The sequence below is a fragment of the Callospermophilus lateralis genome, chromosome 10 (assembly GCF_048772815.1).
Source record: "Callospermophilus lateralis isolate mCalLat2 chromosome 10, mCalLat2.hap1, whole genome shotgun sequence".
Taxonomy (NCBI): Eukaryota; Metazoa; Chordata; class Mammalia; order Rodentia; family Sciuridae; genus Callospermophilus; species Callospermophilus lateralis.
The window spans coordinates 129,056,342-129,079,746 of NC_135314.1; the positions used below are offsets into that span (position 1 = coordinate 129,056,342).

The following is a 23,405-nucleotide window of genomic DNA, read 5'->3' on the forward strand; positions in this document are numbered from 1 at the left end:
CCCTGTGTTTCATTTTGGATCATTTCTATTGCTACATTTTTGAATTCACTCTTTTTGTTTTGCCAAATCTAACCTGTCATTTATCTCCCACCCTGGGTACTGTTCATCCTAGACTTCACAGTTTTCATCTTTACAAATTCTATATAGTTCTTTTTTTTTTTTGTATCTTCCATGTTTATACTTGACTTTGTAACATGGAATATGCATAATAACTGTCTTAATATTATTTTCCTGCTAAGGTTAACATTTATGTCAGTTCTCATTTGGCTTGGGGGATTACATTATGCTTTATGGGCCATGTCTGTGCACCTTTCTATGCCAGATGTTGCAATGTTCCTTAGGTGTGGGACACATTTGGATTCTCATAAGCATTCATCTGCTTTTTTTTAGAGAAAGTTAAGCTGCATAGAGACAGTGTGATCCTTTGGGGTCTTGCTGTTGTGATTTGTTAAGCAAGTTTGGAGCAGTGTTTAATTTAGGGCAAGACATAAATAAATCTTGAGGCAAAGCCTTTCTGAGGTTTTCTTTCATTACTCTGTGGATTATGGGCTTTTCCAGGCTTGCAGATGGGGAAGGCACTGTTGCTGGCCCTGTGTGAGTGATTGGCACTATATGCCTTACAAGTGCCTTCCCCAGGCTCAAGTGACTTCCTCACGTGCTCATGCTATCAGAGTTCAGCTGAACAATCCAGGGAGACCACCTGCAGATCTCCAGAGACTCTGTGTGCAATTTAGCCCCTTAATCTCATTGGACTCCCAGATGTGCCTCCTCAGCTCTGGGAATGCAGTGGGCTCCACCTGTACTCCCCATTTCTGCACCATGACCTGGAAACTCTCTCAAGGCAGTAAATTGGAGCAGTGGCAGCATTCACCTCATTTGTGAACCACTGGTTTTCATTTCCCAATTGCCAGTGTCTTAGAAACTGTTGTCTCATCTATATTTTTTTCCCAGTTGGTTATTTCAATTGAGAAGCAAGTCCAGTTTTGTTTTGTTTTGTTTTGTTTTGTTTCCATCTTGGGCAGTTCTAGTAAGTGAAAATTAACCATCTTGTTTGAGATGCTCCATGTTTTCCTCCTTCTCCCAAAGGACTAAGAACTGGTCTTTATGCACCAGATTCTTCCTTCATTAATGCATTTATAGAATTGAACAGGATTTTGCATTTTACAAGCATGTTTTGAAATTTATGGGCCTCCCAGTCCTCTCCAGAAAACCCAGTTTTAAACTCTTCCTAGAATTTCTGAAGCAGATGTAGGTCGCTGATTAAACTACTGAATACAAAACAAAAAGTAAAGACAACAGTACATGGCTTGCGTTCTTCTTTGCTGTGTACACTATATAATGTGCATCACCACCAAAAACATCTCTAGAATTCTCAGTCATAGTGTGTTAGGAATCACGAAGATCAATTAAATGAACATTTCTGCCTTTTGGACTTGGCTAACCATCATCTGCTCTGCCACCAAGATGTCTGTTTTTTCTCTTTGGTATTTCAGTTTCTTTAAGAAGGTCAACCAACATGCTTTGTAAAAAATGGGGGGAAAAATTTCACATAAGTTTTGTGCATGTGAGTGAGGGTGGTGTTGCTGGGGATTGAACCCAGGGTCTTATGCATGCAAGGCAAGCACTCTACCAACTGAGCTATATCCCCTACCCCTTCATATATGTTCTGATATAAGAAGAAGGATTGACTTACTATGGCTGTGAAATATTTTTTCATACATGCCCACATCAGAAAAATGACTATTTTCTTCAGTTTTCTTTTTATAAATGAGCAAAATTTCAATCCTTTCTTAAAGTACCCAACAAAACAATTTTCAAGAGGTATATTTCATCTACAAAGATCTCTAAAAATAGGTTTCCTCCTTACATTATAGAACCAGCATGAGAATCAGTGAAGCTAAATGTAGATGATTGTGCCTTGAAAACTCAGAAATTTTGTAAGGTGTGATTATTCTATTTTGAATCTAAATTCATTTTACTTAAAAGGATGGGAACTTCAGAAGTGTTTTCCTTCAAGAAAACCTGGCAGAAGCGTGAATATAATACACTCAGACCTCACAGCAGTGCTGTGTATTCTCTAGAAATGTCAACTGAGCCAAATTTCCGCCTTCAGTTCTGTGGAAGAATTTCCTTGGAATGGCAGAGGAGGAAGAGCTGGCTCTGTGTATTATGGACAAGACTTGGACGGAATGAAGGATCTGGCTGAATTTCCAGGGAAGCACCCCCCCAGAGATCAACCTAACATTGGCCAAGGATTTAAGCCACAATGCCAAGTACACTCCTTTTAACTTTATGGAGAACTGGGCATGGAAAGGAAATTTAGATAGTGAGGGAAAATTTAAAGGACCTGAGTCATTTGGATTGGGATTAAGTGTGCTGTGAGGCAGCTACGCTCCCTTTACAGACTTTGTGGGAAATCTGAACCCCTGTGTGAGTTATCCATGGGTCTGTCTTGCAATTTGTCTGGGAGCCAAAATTAGCCACATTTTCTCCTGAGGCAAACCACATGTGCAATGTATAAAGTTCCGTCCACATAAAACTACAGCTGATATTTTTCAAGTTAACATTTTACATGATGACTTCTCATGTGGTTGTCAAGGCTTTCTCTCTGCATTTCTGCTTTCTGAGTACTTAATTCAATTTGCTTTAGGTCTTGTGCTCAATTCCACACACATATTTTTTTTTGTTGAAACTTCCTTATGGAACCGGGAGGGTAAAATAACCATCATTCTCATTTTACAAATGAGAAAGCTGAGGTTTGGAGAATGTAAATGAGTTGGCCAAGAAATGGTAAGGTTTGAACCCAGCTCTGTCTTTCAGAAGAATGAGCCATTGGGTATGAGGATAGAGCAGAAACATCAGAGCACATGTTAACCGGCTCACTAAGGACCCACAGGCCTGATTTAAAGAATGCGATTTTCAGTCAATTGATATTCTTCTGACTGAAGCCACTAAGAGACTGTTTTCTTCTAAAAGTAAGCAATTATTTAAATTAAATAAAATTTGATTCTTCTTCTTCTCTAAGCATTGTAGAGCAATAGTTGTGAACAAAACCTTTGGAGCCTGTGTCCTATCTCTGCTCAGTATCAACTCTGTGAGCCTAAGTCTTCCTCATGCATCAGTTTTACTTTCTAAAACACCTTAATAATAAACTACAACCTTACAAGGGTTTTGAGAAAATCAGTTTTCATGATGCCTAACCTACCCTACATATACCACAAATTTAATTAAGAGAAAACAAATAGAAAAAAAGTCTTAGATATTTAAAAAATACTTCCCAAGATAATAGATTCTGCAGTTTCCTTGAGGGAAAAAAAATGCAAAGTCAGTGGTATAACTTACACACACACACACACATACACACACATACACACATGCACACACAAAGTACCCACATGTTTTCAGAAATGAGAAAGATAATTCTGTTGTGTTTATGCATGCTTATCTTCAGAGGAGTTGGCAGTACTTTACATACCCCTTCATTTAACACTTCCAACAAAGGTCCCCTCCCTTCTGTCTGATGAGGTCACTGGTCAAGCTCTCAGGCTGGGCTGGCAAGGAGGCAGGGACAAGTGTGTGTATCTGATGGCATATCATTGATTGTATGTCCAAGAGAAATACAGACATTTAAAATCTTCCTATTTGCTATATGAAATCCTCTTCCCCTTTTCCCCTGAATAGCACATTGTTTAAAATAGATTTTATCCTTTTCCCCAAAGACAGAATAAATGTCTTTTGGGGGCCTGAACTTTTCCGGGTGGCTCTTAGATGACAAGAACAAGTCTTGTGGACCGTTCCAGGCTCTGAAACAATAGAAAAATCTTAGACATCTAAGTATGCTGCCAAAAGATACCAGCCTACTGAGAAAAAGTGCTGCATGTCTGCAGAGCCATTACTCCCCAGCCACCTGCATCTGGCACTTTGATTTTAATGGAGCTGTTCTGTGTTCCATGCCTCTGCAGGAGTTTATAAACAGGTTATTTTAAAATTTTAGATACTAAAATTATGCCATCAAAATTATTTTAAAATAACTCTTCCCAGTAAAGATATAATTTAACATATTCCCAAAGTTGGCAATTGGGTACATTTCCTCATCTGTAAATGCAGAAGGTGCTATCACTAAGCAACAGGCAAACATAGTTAAGTCAGTTTTTGTGTGTGTGTGCAGATGGCTATTGGTTTGAATCCTGTCCTCATCTGTAAAACTGAATAATAATAATAGATTTTTGTAAAGATTTAATAAAGATATATGTGTGTATAGTGATATATATGTGTAGGGAGCCAGCGACCACACCCTAAAAATGGCGTCGGTCTCCTTCTTCCGCTTTCTTGGCAGTTGGAGTTGTTGAAGTTAACAACTCCTTGTAAGGCTGTAGAGCTGAGCTCTGACTTGTTTCCGCTTTCGTGTACCAATCAGTTTTTCCCACATGGCACAAGTGCGTTGGCTGGGCGAGGGATTTAAGCTAGTGCAGACTGGGAGAGAGAGAGTTTTTCCGCCATGCTTCAAGGGTCCTGAATAAACTGCTGAAAGAAGAATCCTGTGTCGTGTCTTCCTTGCTGGTGAGGGGACATGACATATATGTGTGTGTATAGCGTGCACATACACACACACATACACATACACACACACACACACACACACATATAGATAGATAGATCGCATGAGTGTCCTTATCTGTACAATGGAATAGTAAGTAATATAACAATAATATGTTAATGAGGAAATGGAATCATGTACATAAAATGTTTACATGGTGTCTGGTCCATGACTGAACTCAATAAGCAGCTGTTTCTGTGGTTACTATTATTTCTCATGCATTGTTCAGTGGTCAAGTCACACAGTGCATGCAATGCTTTGAGAGTTTTTCTTTTTTGTAAACATATTTTTAGTTGTAGATTGACACAATGCTTTTTAAAAATTTTATTTACTTACTTTTATGTGGTGCTGAAAATCAAACCCAGTGCCTCACTCATGCTAGGCAAGCGCACTACCACTGAGCTACAACCCGAGCCCTGACAGTTATTCTTTAAAAAAAAAAAAAAAAAACTTTAAAGTTTTTAGTTGTAGATGGACACAATACCTTTATTTTACCTATTTATGTGGTGCTGAAGAACAAACCTAGTGCCCGATGCATGTCAGGCAGGTACTCTACCTCTGAGCCACAACCCCAGCTCCCCCAAGAGTTAATGGTAGAAATTTTGGCCTCCTAATCACTCCATTTGAATTTTTTGTTGAACTGAATACTTTCTGACTCCTATTAGGCACTTTTCCTGCACAGCTGTCAGACTGTAAGCTTCTTTAAGACAGGATCTATGTCTCCATTGTTTGGTTTTAATCTAACTCTTCGAAAGAGTCCAGCTCAGGCCTTAGCTCAGAATAGGAGTTAAATACACATTCGTCACATGAAAGAATGTCTAGATAATCATGGGAAAATTCATGTAAATGCTTAACAGAGTCCTTTCTTATAGTAAGACTTTGTTGAGGGCTACCACGTCCATCACAACTAACCACCATCACCACTACCACCATCATTATCACCCTCCTTCCAACCTGTACCCTCTTCACCATAACCACCGTAACACCACTGCCATCACTATCACCATCTCACTACCAACATCACCACCACACAACTCTCACCCTTCTATCTCCATCACTTACATCTCCACCAACAGTACTATCACCACCACCCACCATTAACAGCAACATCTTTATCACCAGTGGCTTCACTACTACCGTGATCTGCACTGGTATTTTTATTACCACCAGCACCATGGCCACCTAATTACGACTTCAGATTTCCAACTCTTATTCCTTTAAAAAGGAAATTACATTAAAAAATGTCACCAATACTATAAAACATTGTTTTATTATTTGCAACAAATGGTTGCACAAGTTATAGAGAAGCAAAATTCAAAAGCACACATTTGAATTCAGATAGTCCACATACTCTGAACTCTCTGTTTACAATAATCTTGTCCACATGTGAAACTTTCTAAAGACAACTAAAATGATAATAATGATAATGATGACATTTACATTAAATTCCCAAGCAGAAGTAAACGCAACAACTTTGATGTACAATTGAAAATGAAGAGGAGACTCAATTTATTTACCAAAGAGCACCAAGATGGTTGAAATTTCTTAAAGACTTTATGAAACATGTCATTAAAATACAAACATGACCACAAATCTTCTAATGATCTCTTCTTTAGAAAGTGGACTGATATGGGGGCTGAGGTTGTGGCTCAGCGGTAGAGGGCTTGCCTAGCATGTGTGAGGCCCTGGGTTTGATTCTCAGCACCACATATAAACAAAAAATAAAGGTCCGTTGACAACTAAGAAAAATATGTTAAAAAAAAGAAATTGGACTGATATGAAAGTAGAGCATCAGTTAATATTTCATGGATGACTCAGAAGGCAATTCTGCAGTGCTTAATTCCAATTCAGATTTAAATTTAGCTGGAGTAAAGATATATATTCAAGTTTAATATATGACAGCAAAAATTGGAAGCAAACTATGTGTTCAAAAAGAGTAAATGGTTAAGTATATTCATTCGTTGAAAGGAACATCATGAGGACATTTAGAAAAGTCAGTATGAGGTTTACAGCAATATGGAAAATGTTATGACATATTATGTGAAAAGCAAGATATGCAATTGAATCAAACTATGAAAAACAATATGCCTGTGGAAAGCCAAAGAATATATTCCACACTATAAACAGCTCAATAGGCTAAATCATTTGAGACTTTGAATTCAAATTTTGTATGGCTTGATGTTACTTTTATAATTTTTTTAAAAGCATTGGCAAGGTCCTGGTGGTATCATTGGGGAACAGTGGACAGAGAGGTGCTGTGCCTGTATAGTACAATCTGTCCCTTGACCTTGCAGGCATGAGCTTTCTCGTAAACCAGGATTCTTCCACTATTGATAGTTTGGCCTGGTAATTGTTTGTTGTGGGGACTGTCCTTGGAATGATGGGATGTTAAGCAGCATCCATGGCTTCCACCTACTAGATGCAAGTTGCACCTTCCAATTATGACAATTAAAAATGTTTCCGAACATTACAATATGCCCCCTGGGGTGAGAGAGCGTAGAATTGTTCCCAGGTGAGTTTGTACCAGCAGATTACTAAATACCCTTCCAGATCTATTATCTAAATTGATTGATTCAAAATCAGAAAAAATATTGATTTTTTTTAAAAAAGTTTACCTACAGTTCAGAATAAACTTAAAGTAGAAAAAGAAAGAAAGAAAGCAAAACCCATGCAAATCCCCTCAAGGTTTGTTTGGGGTTTGGTTTTCGTTTGTGGTACTGGGTATCAATTCCGGGGCCATGAGCACACTAGGCAAGTGCTGTATCACTAAGCCCCATCCACAGTCCCCTTCTAAATTCTTGAGTGCAACTCCAGCCTAGTCTGAAGGGGTCGAGTTGCTTTTCGTTTCTTAATGAATTTATACAAAAGAACATCAGTTGAAGATATCCTAAGATCTGGACTGCTAAAAGCTAGGAACAAAATTTAGGCTGAGTTTGGGTTGGTATTTAACATTTATTAAACATTATCCTGCCCTTTAATCTTACAAATTGACTCACTGTATCTTAAATATTGGTTAATGTAGTATCTTTGATGAAAGTGCCAGGCTCATCACTGGGTCAAGAGTTGCAATTTATTTAGAATTAAACTATCCATGATTCTGCAACCTGTACACTCAGAAAAAATGAGAAATTATACCCCATCTGATTCAAATGTATGATATGTCAAGATCACTGTACTGTCATGTATAACTAATTGAAACAAATAAAAAATTAAAAAAAATAATTAAGCTATCCATTCTTTTTACATATTTCCAAAGAACAAAGTCCATTCCATGGGTTAAATAATTGGATGGAGCTGTATTTTGCAAGGTATTTTTATATTACAGATATCATGGTCAAAATGCCTGCTAGAATCTCTAAGATAATCTCTACAGTGGATCTTACAAATTTTTGTTTTATAGATATTGCAAAGATGTTCTTGGATGAGTAAAATAAAATTATAACCTTGTTTAACAGGAATCCTTTGGAAATACAAATTCTTACTTCTTTCCTGTGATACTAGATACCCAGTTGTTTTCAGTTTCATTGAAAACACAAACCAAATTTGGCACATCAAAGTGACAGGACATGTAGTGGTTCTTTAGCTTACATCAGAATCACTTGCAATACTTGTAAAACATTGCTGAGCCCCATGCACAGAATTTCTGATGCAGTAGGTCTGAGATGAGTGTTAAGATGGTGCCTTTCTAGTGGGTTCCCAGGTGATGCTGCAACTGCCAGGGTAGGGACCACACTTTGAGAACCACAGGGAGAGCTGAGGACAAAGCTGAGGGTATATGAAAATCACCTATGGTGGCTATAGAACTTGTAGCTTGCCCTTCCTATTCACACTCCGAAGTATGAAGCGGTCATTCTGAGGTGGGATTAGAAATCTGTTTATGGTGAACTTCCAGATTATTCTATTCAGGTTGCCATTGGGATTCTCTAAGGAATGGAGAGGGCCTGATAAGGTGATGGAATTGAAGATGAACTCAAAGCAAATCAGAGCAGGTGGGAGGAAGCAGGAAAAGCAGAGGTAGGGGGAGAGTCAGTGACTGAATTTCTGGTGAAAGGGGGTCTACACAACTAACCACCAGCCCACAGGATGCTGGGAACTCTAAATTTCTTCAATAGTTAGGATTGCTGACTCTCCCCAAGATTCTCTCCGTTCAAAAACAAAAAGATCAACTCTCACCTTGTAAGAATTATATTATAAATGAGTAATAAAGAGAGCATATGGAAGTGCTTATGAAAGTTATCAATCTTTTATTTGTGCAATGCATCTGGAACTTAACAAAGCTCATCTCTCATTAACTAAAAAGAGTATCTGAACAACAGTTTACTCTCCAAAAGGATTAACACACTATGCAGAAAATTCTCAGCAGTTTTTGATAACTGGCCAAAGATAATTTTAAAAGAAAGAAAGAGAAAGCACAAAATCCCTAGAAAACACGATTTAAGATTCAGATTTATTTTGAAGGATACAAATAAACACATTACCCTTAGGTCTGAGACATTCTGTTTCCAGGCCATCCCAACCTGACATAATCTTCCAGGGAACTCCCAGCATACTTCAAAACCCACTGCAGGAGAAGTTGGGTAGGGTGGATTTACACTTTTTTCCCTTGTCAGAGCCATGGACAATTATTTCTTCACCAAAACTGGACCTTACGCTGGCTATAAATGTTTTGATTCTCAGACATCTGGAAAACTGATTGAAACACTTTTCATTTACTACTGAACAAAGACACATAATGACGGCTTCAAAGAGGAGTTATCTGCCTCCACCAGTCATATGTATCTTTCCTGAAACAATTCATATGCTTGAATGCTTGCCTCTAACGAAGCTATCACAAATAACAATTTGCTATCCTAACACTGTCAGAACGCCTTTCATTCTTCTTTATAGACCAAACCATCATAAATACCTGTGCCTGGAAGGGTATTATAATTTCCTTATCATTAAAAAAACAACCAAAATCAACAGCATTCATGACAAAGAACAAACATTGAATTCTTTTGTTTATGCTATATCTCTATATGAGAATTAAAAAATCATTTTAACTTGAAAATATACACTTGAATGCCTTATACTACCCACATCTAAGTTTAATATATCACTTTTTTCTGAAGATGCCTTATTTTTCAATGAAAGATTGATTATTGACTTTTTTAATTCTTCATTGTAGCTTTTATAAAAGCAATTCTTACTGTTTTAAAGATAAAATTCAAATATTATATTTCAGAAATCATTATGTGCATATGTGTTGAATCCAAGAAAAATAAAGTGTATCCAAAAAACTGCTAAGAATGATTATTATAGTAAGCAATTGCTTCCTTTTTCTTTCCTACTTACATATTTTAACTACACATGATATTTTTGACACAATGCTTAAAATGCTGGCATTCTGGCTAAATGAGAATTTTGAGAGATTCCAGATGCATAGGTTGAGTGGCTGAATAATCTGTTTGGAATTTTACACTTTTAACAAAAATAGAGACATAATCTTATATATCAGATTTATTTGAAACTATTAAATTCTGACAATAGCCACTGCTTTCCCAACAAAATGTAGAGAGTAAGGAGTGGTAGAGTTTTTTCTTCATCATTTTGGGTATATCAAAAATTAAACTTGTACCTTCTCATGTAATCACAAATTCTGGGAGACTAGTCAGGTTAACTTTAAAAAAGTCATTTTAACCCCTCCTTTGTTCTGATATTCTCTACACTGCCTCATTCTATATAGTAGCAACCTTCTAAATCATAGCTTCTAGAGAAATCTTAAGTTGCTGAGAAAACCAAGGACATTACTGAGTACTTTTATCAACAATCTTCCTAGTGGTGCCTGTCATCATTTACTTCAATTTTAATGAACGCAGAAGTTGTAGTCACCATCTTGAATTTGAAAAAAAACAGTTGCTTTAGATCCCAGCCTTAATTGATTTGATTCTCTACTAGTATTAAAATATGAGGATTCAGGGCATTTAAAATTTCCCAACTTTTAAAATTTCCTTACCAGAAGTAAAACTTGTAGGTTCTGCAGATACCTGATCTTTTTCATAGTTAATCACTAATTTTTGTGGCTCTAATATTTTACTTGGAATGTAAACCAAATGGTCACCTCCACCGTCCTCCAACACAAAAGATGAGTCTCTCCCAGCACTTAATTCCTGGCCCATGAGGCTGTTTTTGTCTGAAGAGACCTTATGTAGCTCAGCAGTAAATCTAGATAGAAAAAAAGAAGAAGAAGCAAGTTTTAGGTGAGTCTGGATAACTTTAGAGAATGCAAATGAGACATCCCAACAATGTAATATAGTTCTTTAATTACTTTAATTATTTCTGAAATGAAAAGCAATTGTGTAGTAAAAAATTAAGCTCATAGTAAAGGAAAGGGAATCTGGGGAGGGGAGAAGGGAGAGAAAGGAGAAGCACCAGTGTTGAGAGCCACAGCCGAAGGGGCCCCAGCAAACTTTCAGACTGCTAGCTGATGATTGGCTCACAGCGGCCCCAGCAACATCTAGCTGATTGGCTCCTCTGCGGTGACGCTCATTGGGCTGTTTCCCTGCCCTTTCAGGCCACGGAGCTGCTCATTGGGGGACTTTTTTGGGTCCACCCACACGACCCAGCCAATCGGCCTCAAGAGCAGGAGGATTGTGGGAGGTGGAGAGACTGATCGTTGGGAGAGTGGCTTGTGGGAAGCCGGTGGTGGCAGTTGGGCTCTGAGGGTTTTTCCTGAGGAGCGGTTTTGTTTGGCGTGTGTGGTTCTAAAAATAAAGTTAGTTTCTTTTGACAAGTGGCTCCTGAATTGTGCCCAGCCAGACTGCGGCACCCCAGGGAAAGAAAATTGAGCAGATTATGTTGTGTGCATGTAAAAATATGTCACAAAGAGTCCCAGTCTTAATGAAAAATTATAATGCACCAGTAAAAGCATTTTTAAAAGTCTAAGTTCACCCAGATCTGCCTCACTGACCTGTGCGGGAGCTTGGGGACCAAGATAGGTCCGAGTCCATCCCATCACTGGCAGATACCCACTGGATTTCAGACTGGGTCTAGGACAGCCTCCACCCACTGGCAGACATCTGGGAGTCAGGCTCTGTCCAGACTCACCTCACTGACCTATGAGGAAGCCAGCACCCAGGGTAGGTCTGGGTCCATCCAGCCACGGACAGACACCCACTGGAATTCAGGCCTAGCCCAGACCCACCTGGCTGACCTGTGCAGGAACCAGGCCCAGGATAAGCTTGTGTCTACCCCCCTTCCCCACCACCTGGGAGCCCAGGTCTAACCCACTTCCATCTTGAGACACTGCAGCCATACCCATAGTCTCCCCATGCAGTAGCCTCTACCTTCAGACAACAGACAGGGCCTAGAAGCTGCTGCATCTTGGAGGAGGCATCCCAAAGACAGTGTAAGGCCCACCCTTTCAGCCCCATCTCCTAAAGAAGTTGCATCCATCTTGGGGCACTTCCACTGCTAGCTTGACTTATCTCCTGCTATTGCCACCACCTCCTATAGCTGCAGTAGCATCCATCCTGGACACCGGCAGGATCTGGAAGCCCAACACCAAGGTGAGATACAGATAATCTGCACAGATACTACAAGATTATAGGGTAGAAACTGTAACACCTCAGATCCACACTGCAAGAAAGGAAATCACATCAACAAAATGAAAAAACAAGGGAGGAAAGTGCCCCAAACAAACAAGGATACTACAACAACAGAACCCATGGACAGCGCAATTGATGAAGTGTCAGAGAAGGAGTTCAGAATGTTCATAATTAAAATAATTTGTGAATTAAACAATGACCTAAATGAGCAAATACAGGCAAAAATTGATCACTTCAACAAAGAGAAAAGAGAGCAAATACAGGCAATCATTGTTGACATTAATAATCAGATAAAGGAGCAAATACAGGTATCCATTGATCACACCAACAAAGAGATAAGGGAGCAAATACAGGTAGCAAAAGATTACATCAAGAAAGAGATAGAGGGGCTGGGAATATAGCTCACTTGGTAGAGTGCTTGCCTCACATGCACAAGGCCCTGATATGATAGACATTATTATCCAAAGTACATGTATAAAGACACGAATAGATGTCAATATACTTTGCATACAACCCAGATATGAAAAATCATGCTCTGTATGTGGAATAAGAATTGTAATGCACTCTACTGTCATATATAAATAAAAAATTATTTTAAAAAGAAAATTAATTTAAAAAAAGAAAGAGAGATTCTGGAAAAAAAAATCAGAAATCCTTGAAATGAAGGAAACAATAAGCCAAATAAAAAACTCAATAGAAAGTATCACCACCAGACTAGTTCACTTAGAATTCAGAACATCAGATAATGAAGACAAAGTATACAAACTGCAAAATAAAGTTGACCACACAGTGAAGATGGTAAGGAACCATAAGCATAACATTCAAGAATTATGGGATAGCATCAAAAGACCAAATTTATAAGAGTTATTGGGATAGAGGAAGGCACAGAGTTTCAAACCAAAGGAATGCACAATGTCTTCAATGAGACAATATCAGAAAATTTCCCAAACATGAAGAATGAATTGGAAAATCAAATACAAGAGGCTTACAGGAAACTAAATGTACAAAATTACAACAGATCTACACCAAAGCACATAATAATAATAATGCCTAGCATACAGAATAAGGAAAGAATCATAAAGACCACAAGAGAGAGAGGAATCAGATCACATATGGGGAAGAACAATTCGTATTTCAGCAGACTTTTTTAACCCAGACCCTCAAAGCCAGGAGATCATGGAACAACATATACCAAGCTCTGAAAGAAAATGGATGCCAACCAAGAATCTTATATCCAGCAAAATTAAGCTTTAGATTTGATGATGAAATAAAAACCTCCCATGATAAACAAAATTTAAAAAGAATTTATAACTGGAAAGCCTTCACTACAGAACATCCTCGGCAAATTATTTCATGAAGAGGAAATGAAAAACAACAATGAAAATCAGCAAAGGAAGGTATTACACTAAAGGAAAAACTAAGCAAAGGAGAAATCAAGTCAAGTTAAATAACAAAAATGACTGGGAATACAAATCATGTCTCAATAATAACCCTGAATGTTAATAGTTTAAACTCACCAATCAAAAGACACAGACTAGCAGATTGAATTAAAAAAAAAAAGAAAAACCCAACAATATGCTGCCTTCAAGAGGCTCATCTCTTAGGAAAAGACATCCACAGACTGTAGTGAAAGTGGTATGAAAAATCATACCACTCCCATGGACTGCGGAAGCAAGTAGGGGTTTCCATCCTCATATCAAATAAAGTAGACTTCAAGCTAAAGTTAATCAAAAGGGATAAAGAAGGATATTTCATACTGCTTAAAGGAACCATACATCAACAAGACATAACAATAATAAATATATATGCCCCAAACAATGGAGCATCTACATTCATCAAACAAACTCTTCTCAAGTTCAAGAGTCAAATAGACCACAACACAATAATTCTGAGTGACTTTAACACACCTTTTTCCCCACTGGATAGATCGCCCAAACAAAAGCTGAACAAAGAAACTAGGACTCAATAATACAATCAATAACTTAGACTTAACTGACATATATAGAATATTTCATCTTTCAATAAGCAAATTCACTTTCTTCTCACAAGCACATGGATCCTTCTCTAAAACAGTCAATAATATTATTCCACAAAGCAACTCTTAGCAAATATAAAAAAGTAGAGATACTACCCTGTATTCTATCAGATCATAATGGAATGAAATTAGAAATCAATGATAAAATAGAAAATAAGAGCTACTCCAATACCTAGAGACTAAATAATATCTACTGAATGAACAATGGATTGCAAAAGACATCAAGGAGAAGATTAAAAAGTTCTTAGAGGTAAATGACAACACTGATACAACATATCAAAATCTCTGCAACACTATGAAGGCAATACTAAGAGGAAAGTTCACTGCATGGAGTTCATTCCTTAAAAGAAGAAAAAGTTAACAAATAAATGACCTAACATTACATCTCAAAGCCCTAGAAAAAGAAGAAGAAATCAACACCAAAAGCAGTAGAAGACAGGAAATAATTAAAATAAGAAATCAATGAAATTGAAACAAAAGAAACAATTGAAAAAAAATGACAAAACAAAAAGTTGATTATTTGATAAAATAAATAAAATTGACAAATGCTTAGCCATGCTAACAAAGAGAAGGAGAGAGAAAACTCAAATTACTTACATAGGTGATGGGAAAGAAATATCAAAACAGACACTACAGATATACAGAAGATAATTAGAAATTATTTTGAAAACTTAAACTCCAATAAAATAGAAACCATTGAAGGGCATGGACAAATTTCTAGAGTCACGATTTGCCCAAATTGAATCAGGATGATATACACAATTTAAACAGATCAATTTCCAGCGATGAAATAGAAGATGCCATCAGAAGCCTATCAACCAAGAAAAGCCCAGGACCACATGGATACACAGCTGAGTTCTAGAAGACCTTTAAAGAAGAACTAACACCAGTACTCTTCAATTTATTTCAGGAAATAGAAAAAGAGGGAGCACTTCCAAACTCATTTTATGAGACCAATATCACCCTGATTCCAAAACCAGGCAAAGACACATCAAAGAAAGAAAACTTCAGATCAATATCTCTAATAAACACAGATGCAAAAATTCACAATAAAATTCTGGCAAACTGCATACAAAACGTATTATAAAGATAGTGCACCAAATGGGGTTCATCCCAGGGATGCCAGGCTAATTCAACATATGGAAATTAATACACATAATTCATCACATTAATAGACAAAGATAAGAAGCATATGATCATCTCAATAGATGCAGAAAAAGCATTCAACAAAATACAGCACCCCTTCATGTTCAAAACACTAGAAAAACTAGGGAAAATAGGAACATATCTCAACATTGTAAAAGCTACCTGTGCTAAGCCAAAGCCAACATCATTCTTTACGGAAAAAAAAAAAATGAAAGCATTTCCTCTAAAAACTGGAAAAAGACAGAGATGCCCTCTTTCACCACTTCTAATTATCATAGTTCTTGAAACACTGGCCAGAGCAATTAGACTAATGAAAGAAATTAAATGTATACAGATAGATAAAGAAGAACTCAAATTAGCACTATTTGCCAATGATATGATTCTATATCTAGAAGACACAAAAAATTCTACCAGAAGACTTTTGGAACTAGTAAGTGAATTGAGCAAAGTAGCAGGATACAAAATCAACACCCATAAATCAAAGGCATTTCTGTATATCAGTGACATATCCTCTGAAAGGGAAACAAGGAAAACTACCCCATTTATAATAGCCTCAAAAAAAAAAATACTTGGGTATCAACCTAACAAAAGAGGTAAAAGACCTCTACAACAAAAACTACAGAATGATAAAGAAAGAAATTCAAGAAGGCCTTAGAAGATGGAAAGATCTCCCTTGTTCTTAGATAGGCAGAATTAATATTATCAAAATGACCATACTACCAAAAGCACTATACAGATTTAATGCAATTTCAATCAAAATCCAAATGACATTCCTCATAGAAATAGAAAAATCAGCCATGAAATTCATCTGTAAAAAATAAGAGACCCAGAATAGCTAAAGCAATCCTTAACAGAAAGAGTGAAGCAGGTGACATCACTATACCAGACCTTAAACCATACTAGAGCAATAGTAACAAAAACAGCATGATATTGGCACCAAAATAGACTTACAGACCAATGGAACAGAAGAGAGGACACACAGACAAACCCACCTAACTACAGTTATCTTATATTAGACAAAGGCGCCAAAAACGTACATTAGAGAAAAGACAGCCTCTTCAACAAATGGTGCTGGGAAAACTGGAAATCCGTATGCAACAAAATGAAATTAAACCCCTCTCTCTCACCATGTAAAAAACTCAACTCAAAGTGGATAAAGAACCTAGGAATTAAACTGGAGACACTGCATCTATTAGAAGAAAAAATAGTCCCAAATCTCCATCATTTTGGATTAGGCCCCAACTTCCATAATAAGACTCCTATCGTGCAAGAATTAATATCAGGAATCAATAAATGGGATGCATTCAAACTAAAAAGATTCTTCTCCCCCAAAAGACATAATCAGTGAGATGAATAGAGAGCCTACATTTTGGGAGCAAAAAAACCAAATGCAGAATGTTTTCTCTGATTTAAGGCTGCTGATTTATAATGTTGTGGGGGGGATGGGAGGATTAGAGGAACTCTAGATGGGGAAAAGGGGAGGGAGGTAAAGGGAGGAGGCATGGGGGTAGGAAAGACAGTGGAATGGGAAGGACATCATTACCCTAAGTACATGTATGAAGACACGAATGGTGTGACTCTACTTTGTGCACAACCAGATATATGAAAAATATATGCTCTATATGTGTAATATGGATTGTAATGCATTTTGCTGTCATATATAACAAAATTAAAAAATGAAGAAAATAGAAAATCAATACAATGACAAATCAAAAATAAATGTTTAAGTTCATTTCAAATAATAGATTTGTTATACACTTTACTTTAAAAAAAAACTGACAAAAATTTTCTCTTTATCTTTCTTTTTCCCATATCTGCTTATAACCTATGAACTATTTCTTGGGATAAGCCTAGTCTGATTTGCACAGAATTACAGATAAATGATGAAAAATTCAACCATATATCTGGAACAACCTTATTATGTCTCAATTGATACCAATCACCATAGAAAATAGTTATTTAATTTACCAAGCACTTCTTTGAAAGGAGTGAGAATATTTAAAGATATTCTGTTGATATCAGTGGCTCTTAAAATGGTGAAGACATTTATATTCTTGGCGGTTTAAGAGTTCTCATTATAATTTGAGAATGTTTCTGTTTAGATGATAAAATAAAACCTTTTATATAATAAAACATTTTATGGTTGATCATGTAATTTTATGTAATTTCAACGTCCATGTTGCATTTGTTTGACACTCATATTTGGGACTCAGAAGTAGTACTTTAACCATGGGGGATTAATGAGGAAAGAAAAAAAGGAGTCAGACATATATAAATGATACATTTACACCAAGCAAAAATCAAATGACATCACAACACACTGTGTGGATAATTCTGCAGACAATGCAGGTGAGCATAAGTGATAAGAAAAGGATTCATTATGTAAGAATAGCCAGCACAGACACACCACAGCAGCATGTACCTTATTTTACATATTTATAAAATATTTACTGTATTTTTTTTTATTTCTGTTAGTTTTAGCAAAGCAGATTCACCCATGACATGAAAATTAGGGTTGAAAATTTTTGTCTTACTGAGTTTGGATTTGATGTGTACATTTTGGGGGGCTTAATAGCTATGTAAGAACTATAAGCATATAGTATTTACTGCTAGATTTATGTTTGCACATGTTTAAACAACATAATATTTTTGTCTGCAGTCCTGTGAGGATTGGTGTCTTTTAAATGAATGTACGATTTACCCAGATTTGGAAAACCCTGCTTTTACATGACATTAGGGCAATACTGTCCTTCAGAGAGTGCTGGCTGCTGGATGCTTTCCTGTTGAACTACCAAGTACATGAAGTTGGCTGTTAGAGGGAATGTGAGCTTGCATAGATAGTGGGGGACCTTTGCCATTTTGCTTCTAGAGGTATCTAAGAGGACTTCTGAGAAGCTTGTTTGCTTAATTGTAATCTAAGAGGAGATGGTGATTATGGGCCTAGACCTGGATTTCCACAAGATTCAAACTTAGAGAAGTACCTAACAAGCAAAGAGCAACCAAGATTGGTCACTCTCACCCAATTTGAGAGTCAAGATTCACACAGATTGCTAGGTGCAGGCCTACTTAGGAGGCCGAGGGAGGAGAATCCTGAGTTCAAAGCCAGCCTCAGCAACTTAGCAAGGCCCTAAGCAACTCGATGAGACTCTATCTCTAAATAAAATATAAAAAAAGGTTGGCGATGTGGCTTAGTGGTTAAGCGTTCCTGGGTTCAATTTCTGGTACCAAAAAAAAAAAAAAAATCACACAGAGTAATTATTTATTTTTCATTTAGGACATAATGTGAAGTAAAATTATCTACACATGCAATTATGTTGTGAAGTTTTTAATGCAATATTTTGGGGATGGAACAAAACATCATATGCAGCCCCAGGCTTTAACAAGGTTAGATATTGGGGAAAACATCATAAGTACCTTGGTAGAAGTATAAAAAGGTACAAAAGAGGCCTGTGGATTTTGATTGGGAGTAAAGATCAGTTTCAAAGAGGAGACAGTTTCAATCTGAGCCATAAAATATAGGTAGGGTTTTGTGGGAAGGAACAGAGTCCCCAGCAGTTGAACAGAGACCAGAAAAAGAGGTGAAAGCGCTTAGTTCATACGGCATAGACAAGCAGTGCCATACAGCCAGAACCCAGAGCCTCAGGATGGGGAGAACTGGGAAGTGAGGTTGGGATGAGTTCACAATCAATTATGGGTTCTATTCTGGGGTAAATTTCAGAATGGGAATTCCCGAGGAAACCATGAATGTGTCAAAGGTAAGATTGTAATAAAGATCATAAAAACATCAAACCAGAAAGCATGCTCCATATGTAACTTCTGCTATCGACAAGGGAGTATATATATATGAAGAGCCTTTACTTCAGAGATCTTGCTGGTTTCCTCAGTCTAATAACCTGCCAGCAGCCAGAAATTCACCCATCAGTCAATTAACAGCCACTTGTAAATATAACAGCTTTCCAACTCACTGGAAACCGCTGTTCTGACCATCCCCCTCCAATCTGATGAGCCTGCAGGCATCCTCCAGCATGGGTGGTGGGTACTGATTGAATCCTCCTGGTGAGAGAACAAAGTTATAGTTAGATTTTTAAACTAGTAAATTGGGTTTGCTAGGTAAAGAGGATCCCAACAGGCCTCCTCTTGGAGCAATAAATGTTAACATGTCACAACAGAATTTGGCTGGCAGTGAAAACGGAAAATAGGAACAACAAGAAATAGCACTCAAAATAGTGATTTCAGAATGTTTTAGCAGCTAAAGAATTACTAAGATCACAGAGAACAATCTCCAGTTGTTCATCTGAGGGTTAATCATCATGCGAGGACCCATGCTTTCCATAAGCCCAGGTGAACAAAATCTAAGCGACATTCTATTCTGATTGTGCAAAGCTTTTCCTCTCAGACTTAGGCTACTGGATCAAATCTAGGAAAGATCACACATTTTATTACACGATGCTATTTCTGTTATTTCTGTGCCTCTGCACCAGTGAACACTGATTTCCTATGAGAAAATCTTTTTTATTTTAGGGAAACTAAAATACACCCATTAGTCAATTAAGAGTCACTTGTAAATATAACAGGCCAGTAAGCTAAATATAAATTAATATATAATTAATTTAAATACAAATTTAATAATATAAATATAATTAGGCCAGTAAGCTAAAATCTTCCCGGTTATATAAAAGCTTATTGGCCTAATTAATATGTTCCATTATATTTGTCCTGAAGTTGATCTGCAGGATGTAGAATATTGAGAAGTTTATGATATTTTCTCCTTATCCAGGAAAATAGTAAATTAAAGGAAGCTTTTGATCATTGGCTGACCCATGACTCCACGAAAATATTCCAGAGAGTGTCATATTTCTCTGATTCTAGTGAACATTTTTTTCTTTTTTCTATGTTTCTAAAATGAGAATGTGTCTTCTGGTCAATGGCATCTGACGTTTGTTGCTGATAAGGCAGGAATGTGATGGAGCTGTCATATCAATGACAGTGCATCAATAAAAAAAATCTGAATTTTGATTTTTTTACTTTTAATAGAGGCAAATTCTGAATGAGAAGAAGTTTTAGGAATGCCATAACCAGTCTATTTTACACATATTTCCTTTTCATGCATGTATAGGAATGATAGATGGTAGTATACATCTAAAAGAAATTTCAATTACTATAAAACAAAAAAAAATGCTTTTAAAAGGAGAGTTGGTATCAAAATTTAATGGAAGCATGTTTTTTCTTCCTCTTTACATCATACACCTGAGGACAACTCAGTTTCAGGGAAATAATGTAGCATTCTCAAGAGGGTAATACTGGATTCTCCAATTGAGTATGAGTCACAGGAGAAAGGTGGAGCTTTCTCTGCCATTAATGAATATACAAAGAACTCAAAAAATTAGACAATAAGATAACAAATAACCCAATCAACAAATGGGCCAAGGACCTGAACAGACATTTCTCAGAGGAGGACATACAATCAATCAACAAGTACATGAAAAAAATGCTCACCATCTCTAGCAGTCAGAGAAATGCAAATCAAAACCACCCTAAGATACCATCTCACTCCAGTAAGATTGGCAGCCATTAGGAAGTCAAACAACAAGTGCTGGCGAGGATGTGGGGAAAAGGGTTCACTTGTACATTGCTGGTGGGACTGCAAATTGGTGCAGCCAATTTGGAAAGCAGTATGGAGATTTCTTGGAAAGCTCGGAGTGGGACCACCATTTGACCCAGCTATTCCCCTTCTCGGTCTATTCCCTAAAGACCTAAAAAGAGCATGCTACAGGGACACTGCTACATCCATGTTCATAGCAGCACAATTCACAATAGCAAGACTGTGGAACCAACCTAGATGCCCTTCAATAGACGAATGAATAAAAAAAAATGTGGCATTTATACACAATGGAGTATTACTCTGCATTAAAAAATAACAAAATCATAGAATTTGCAGGGAAATGGATGGCATTAGAGCAGATTATGCTAAGTGAAGCTAGTCAATCCCTTAAAAACAAATGCCAAATGTCTTCTTTGATATAAGGAGAGTAACTAAGAACAGAGTAGGGAGGAAGAGCATGAGAAGAAGACTAACATTAAACAGGGATGTGAGGTGGGAGGGAAAGGGAGAGAGAAGGGAAATTGCATGGAAATGGAAGGAGACCCTCAGGGGTATACAAAATTACATACAAGAGGAAGTGAGGGGAAAGGGAAAAAAATATAAGGGAGAGAAATGAATTACAGTAGAGGGGGTAGAGAGAGAAGAGGGGAGGGGAGGGGGGGAGGGGGGATAGTAGAGGATAGAAAAGGCAGCAGAATACAACAGACACTAGTATGGCAATATGTAAATCAATGGATGTGTAACTGATGTGATTCTGCAATCTGTATACGGGGTAAAAATGGGAGTTCATATCCTACTTGAATCAAAGTGTGAAATATGATATATCAAGAACTATGTAATGTTTTGAACAACCAACAATAAAAATTTTAAAAAAATTTTTAAAATTAAAAAAAAATAAGTTCTCAACCATTTGAAATACTATATAACTATGACATGTTTTTTAAATTAGGCCAATTACACTATAATTTACATACAGTAGAAATTAGCTTCATTTTGGTATACAGTTCTATGACTCTGAACAATAAAAAAGTTATATAATCTCATTACATTCAAGACACAGACTATTTCGCCACAAAACTATACTATTTACTCAATCATTGTTCCCAACCCAGTCTGTCCCTATAGTTTCACTTGCCCCAAATGTTATATCAAAGGAATCAATCTTTAGCTTTTGAGTCTGGTTTCTGTCCTTTAGCATAATATAGTTGAGATTCATCCATGCTGTTGCATGTATCAGTAGAACATTCTTTTTACCGAGAAATCATCTCCATGATATAGATTGATATGCCACAATTTGCTCATCTATTCACCAGTGAATAGACACTGGGCTGTGTCTAGTGATTATGAATAAAGCTGATGTAAATATTTTTTTTAAAAAAAAGAATGAACGTTCAAAACATTATCCCTGAAGTGGTGCTGGGACATTCCTTGAATACAAGAGACGTTTTAAATTGTGGAGTGGTTGGGATTGGTTTCAGTGGTTGGGATTCTGTCAGCTTCCTAGAAAGAACAGGCTCAGCTCCCATTCTGTGGAATCTTCTAGAGGGCGGTGTTATGGTTTAGATGAATGTCCCCCAAAGGTTCATGAGATAGAGGCTTGTTCCCCAGGGTGGGGATATTAGGAGCTGCAGTGTATCTTTAGAAGGTAGGGACTAGTGAGAGGTCCTTACATCATTGAGGGTGTGCCTTCAAAGGGGATTGTGGCACTTGGTCCTTTCTTGGCTCTCTTGCTTCCTGTCTTATGATGTAAGCATGTTTGCTCCACCATATACTTCCCATGATGTGCTATCCTTGCTAGAGGCCCAAAGCAAGGGAAACACTTACCTTGGACTGGAAACTTCAGAATCATAATTCTTTGCTCTTTATAAGTTAATTACCTCCGGTATTTCATTACAGTAATGGAAAGCAGACAATGAGAAAGAGTCCTCACATATAATGCTACTAACATTTGAGGCTGAGTTACTTTTTATTGGTGTGTGGGAGGGGGGTCTATCTATTTGATGGTAATAGCACTCCTAAGTTGTGATAATTTCAAAATGTTTCCAGACATTTCCAGATGTCCCCTGGGGAAAAATAACCAACTCACATTTTGAGAACTATATCTCTAAGAGAAGGTTTTCTCAAATCATTTGTGGTAGAGGACAGGTATTTTATTTCTAATTCTTGGAAGACTGATATTTTTGCTCTAATTCCTTTTCAATGAGACCAGTCCATTGATCAATGCACTTGTAGGCTACAGCAATCCATGTCAAATTGTTTTAAAAGTTTCTAGATGCTTATCCTGAATTTCCGTATTGATTTCTTCACAGATCAGTTTGTGGGACGGTACCCATTCAATGGGCAACACTATAGAAAACGGACTTAAAGTCATGCTGCACAAAGTGTGGTCCTTGAACCAGCAGCACTGACATCACTCAGGCATCTGCCTGTGATGCAGAA

The 23,405-nt window shown here is 37.2% G+C and overlaps 1 protein-coding gene across 1 annotated transcript in view; it reads right to left on the reverse strand.

Annotated features, from left to right (window-relative positions):
- Col6a5 (collagen type VI alpha 5 chain) overlaps positions 1 to 23,405 on the reverse strand; it is a 100,576-nt gene that overhangs the window by 13,977 nt on the left and 63,194 nt on the right. Inside the window, exons 35-36 of the mRNA XM_076868198.2 lie at positions 19,330 to 19,417; positions 10,593 to 10,801 (exon numbers count right to left, since the gene is read on the reverse strand). Of these exons, the coding sequence (XP_076724313.2) occupies positions 10,593 to 10,801; positions 19,330 to 19,417 (297 nt within the window). The remainder of the gene's footprint in view (positions 1 to 10,592; positions 10,802 to 19,329; positions 19,418 to 23,405) is intronic.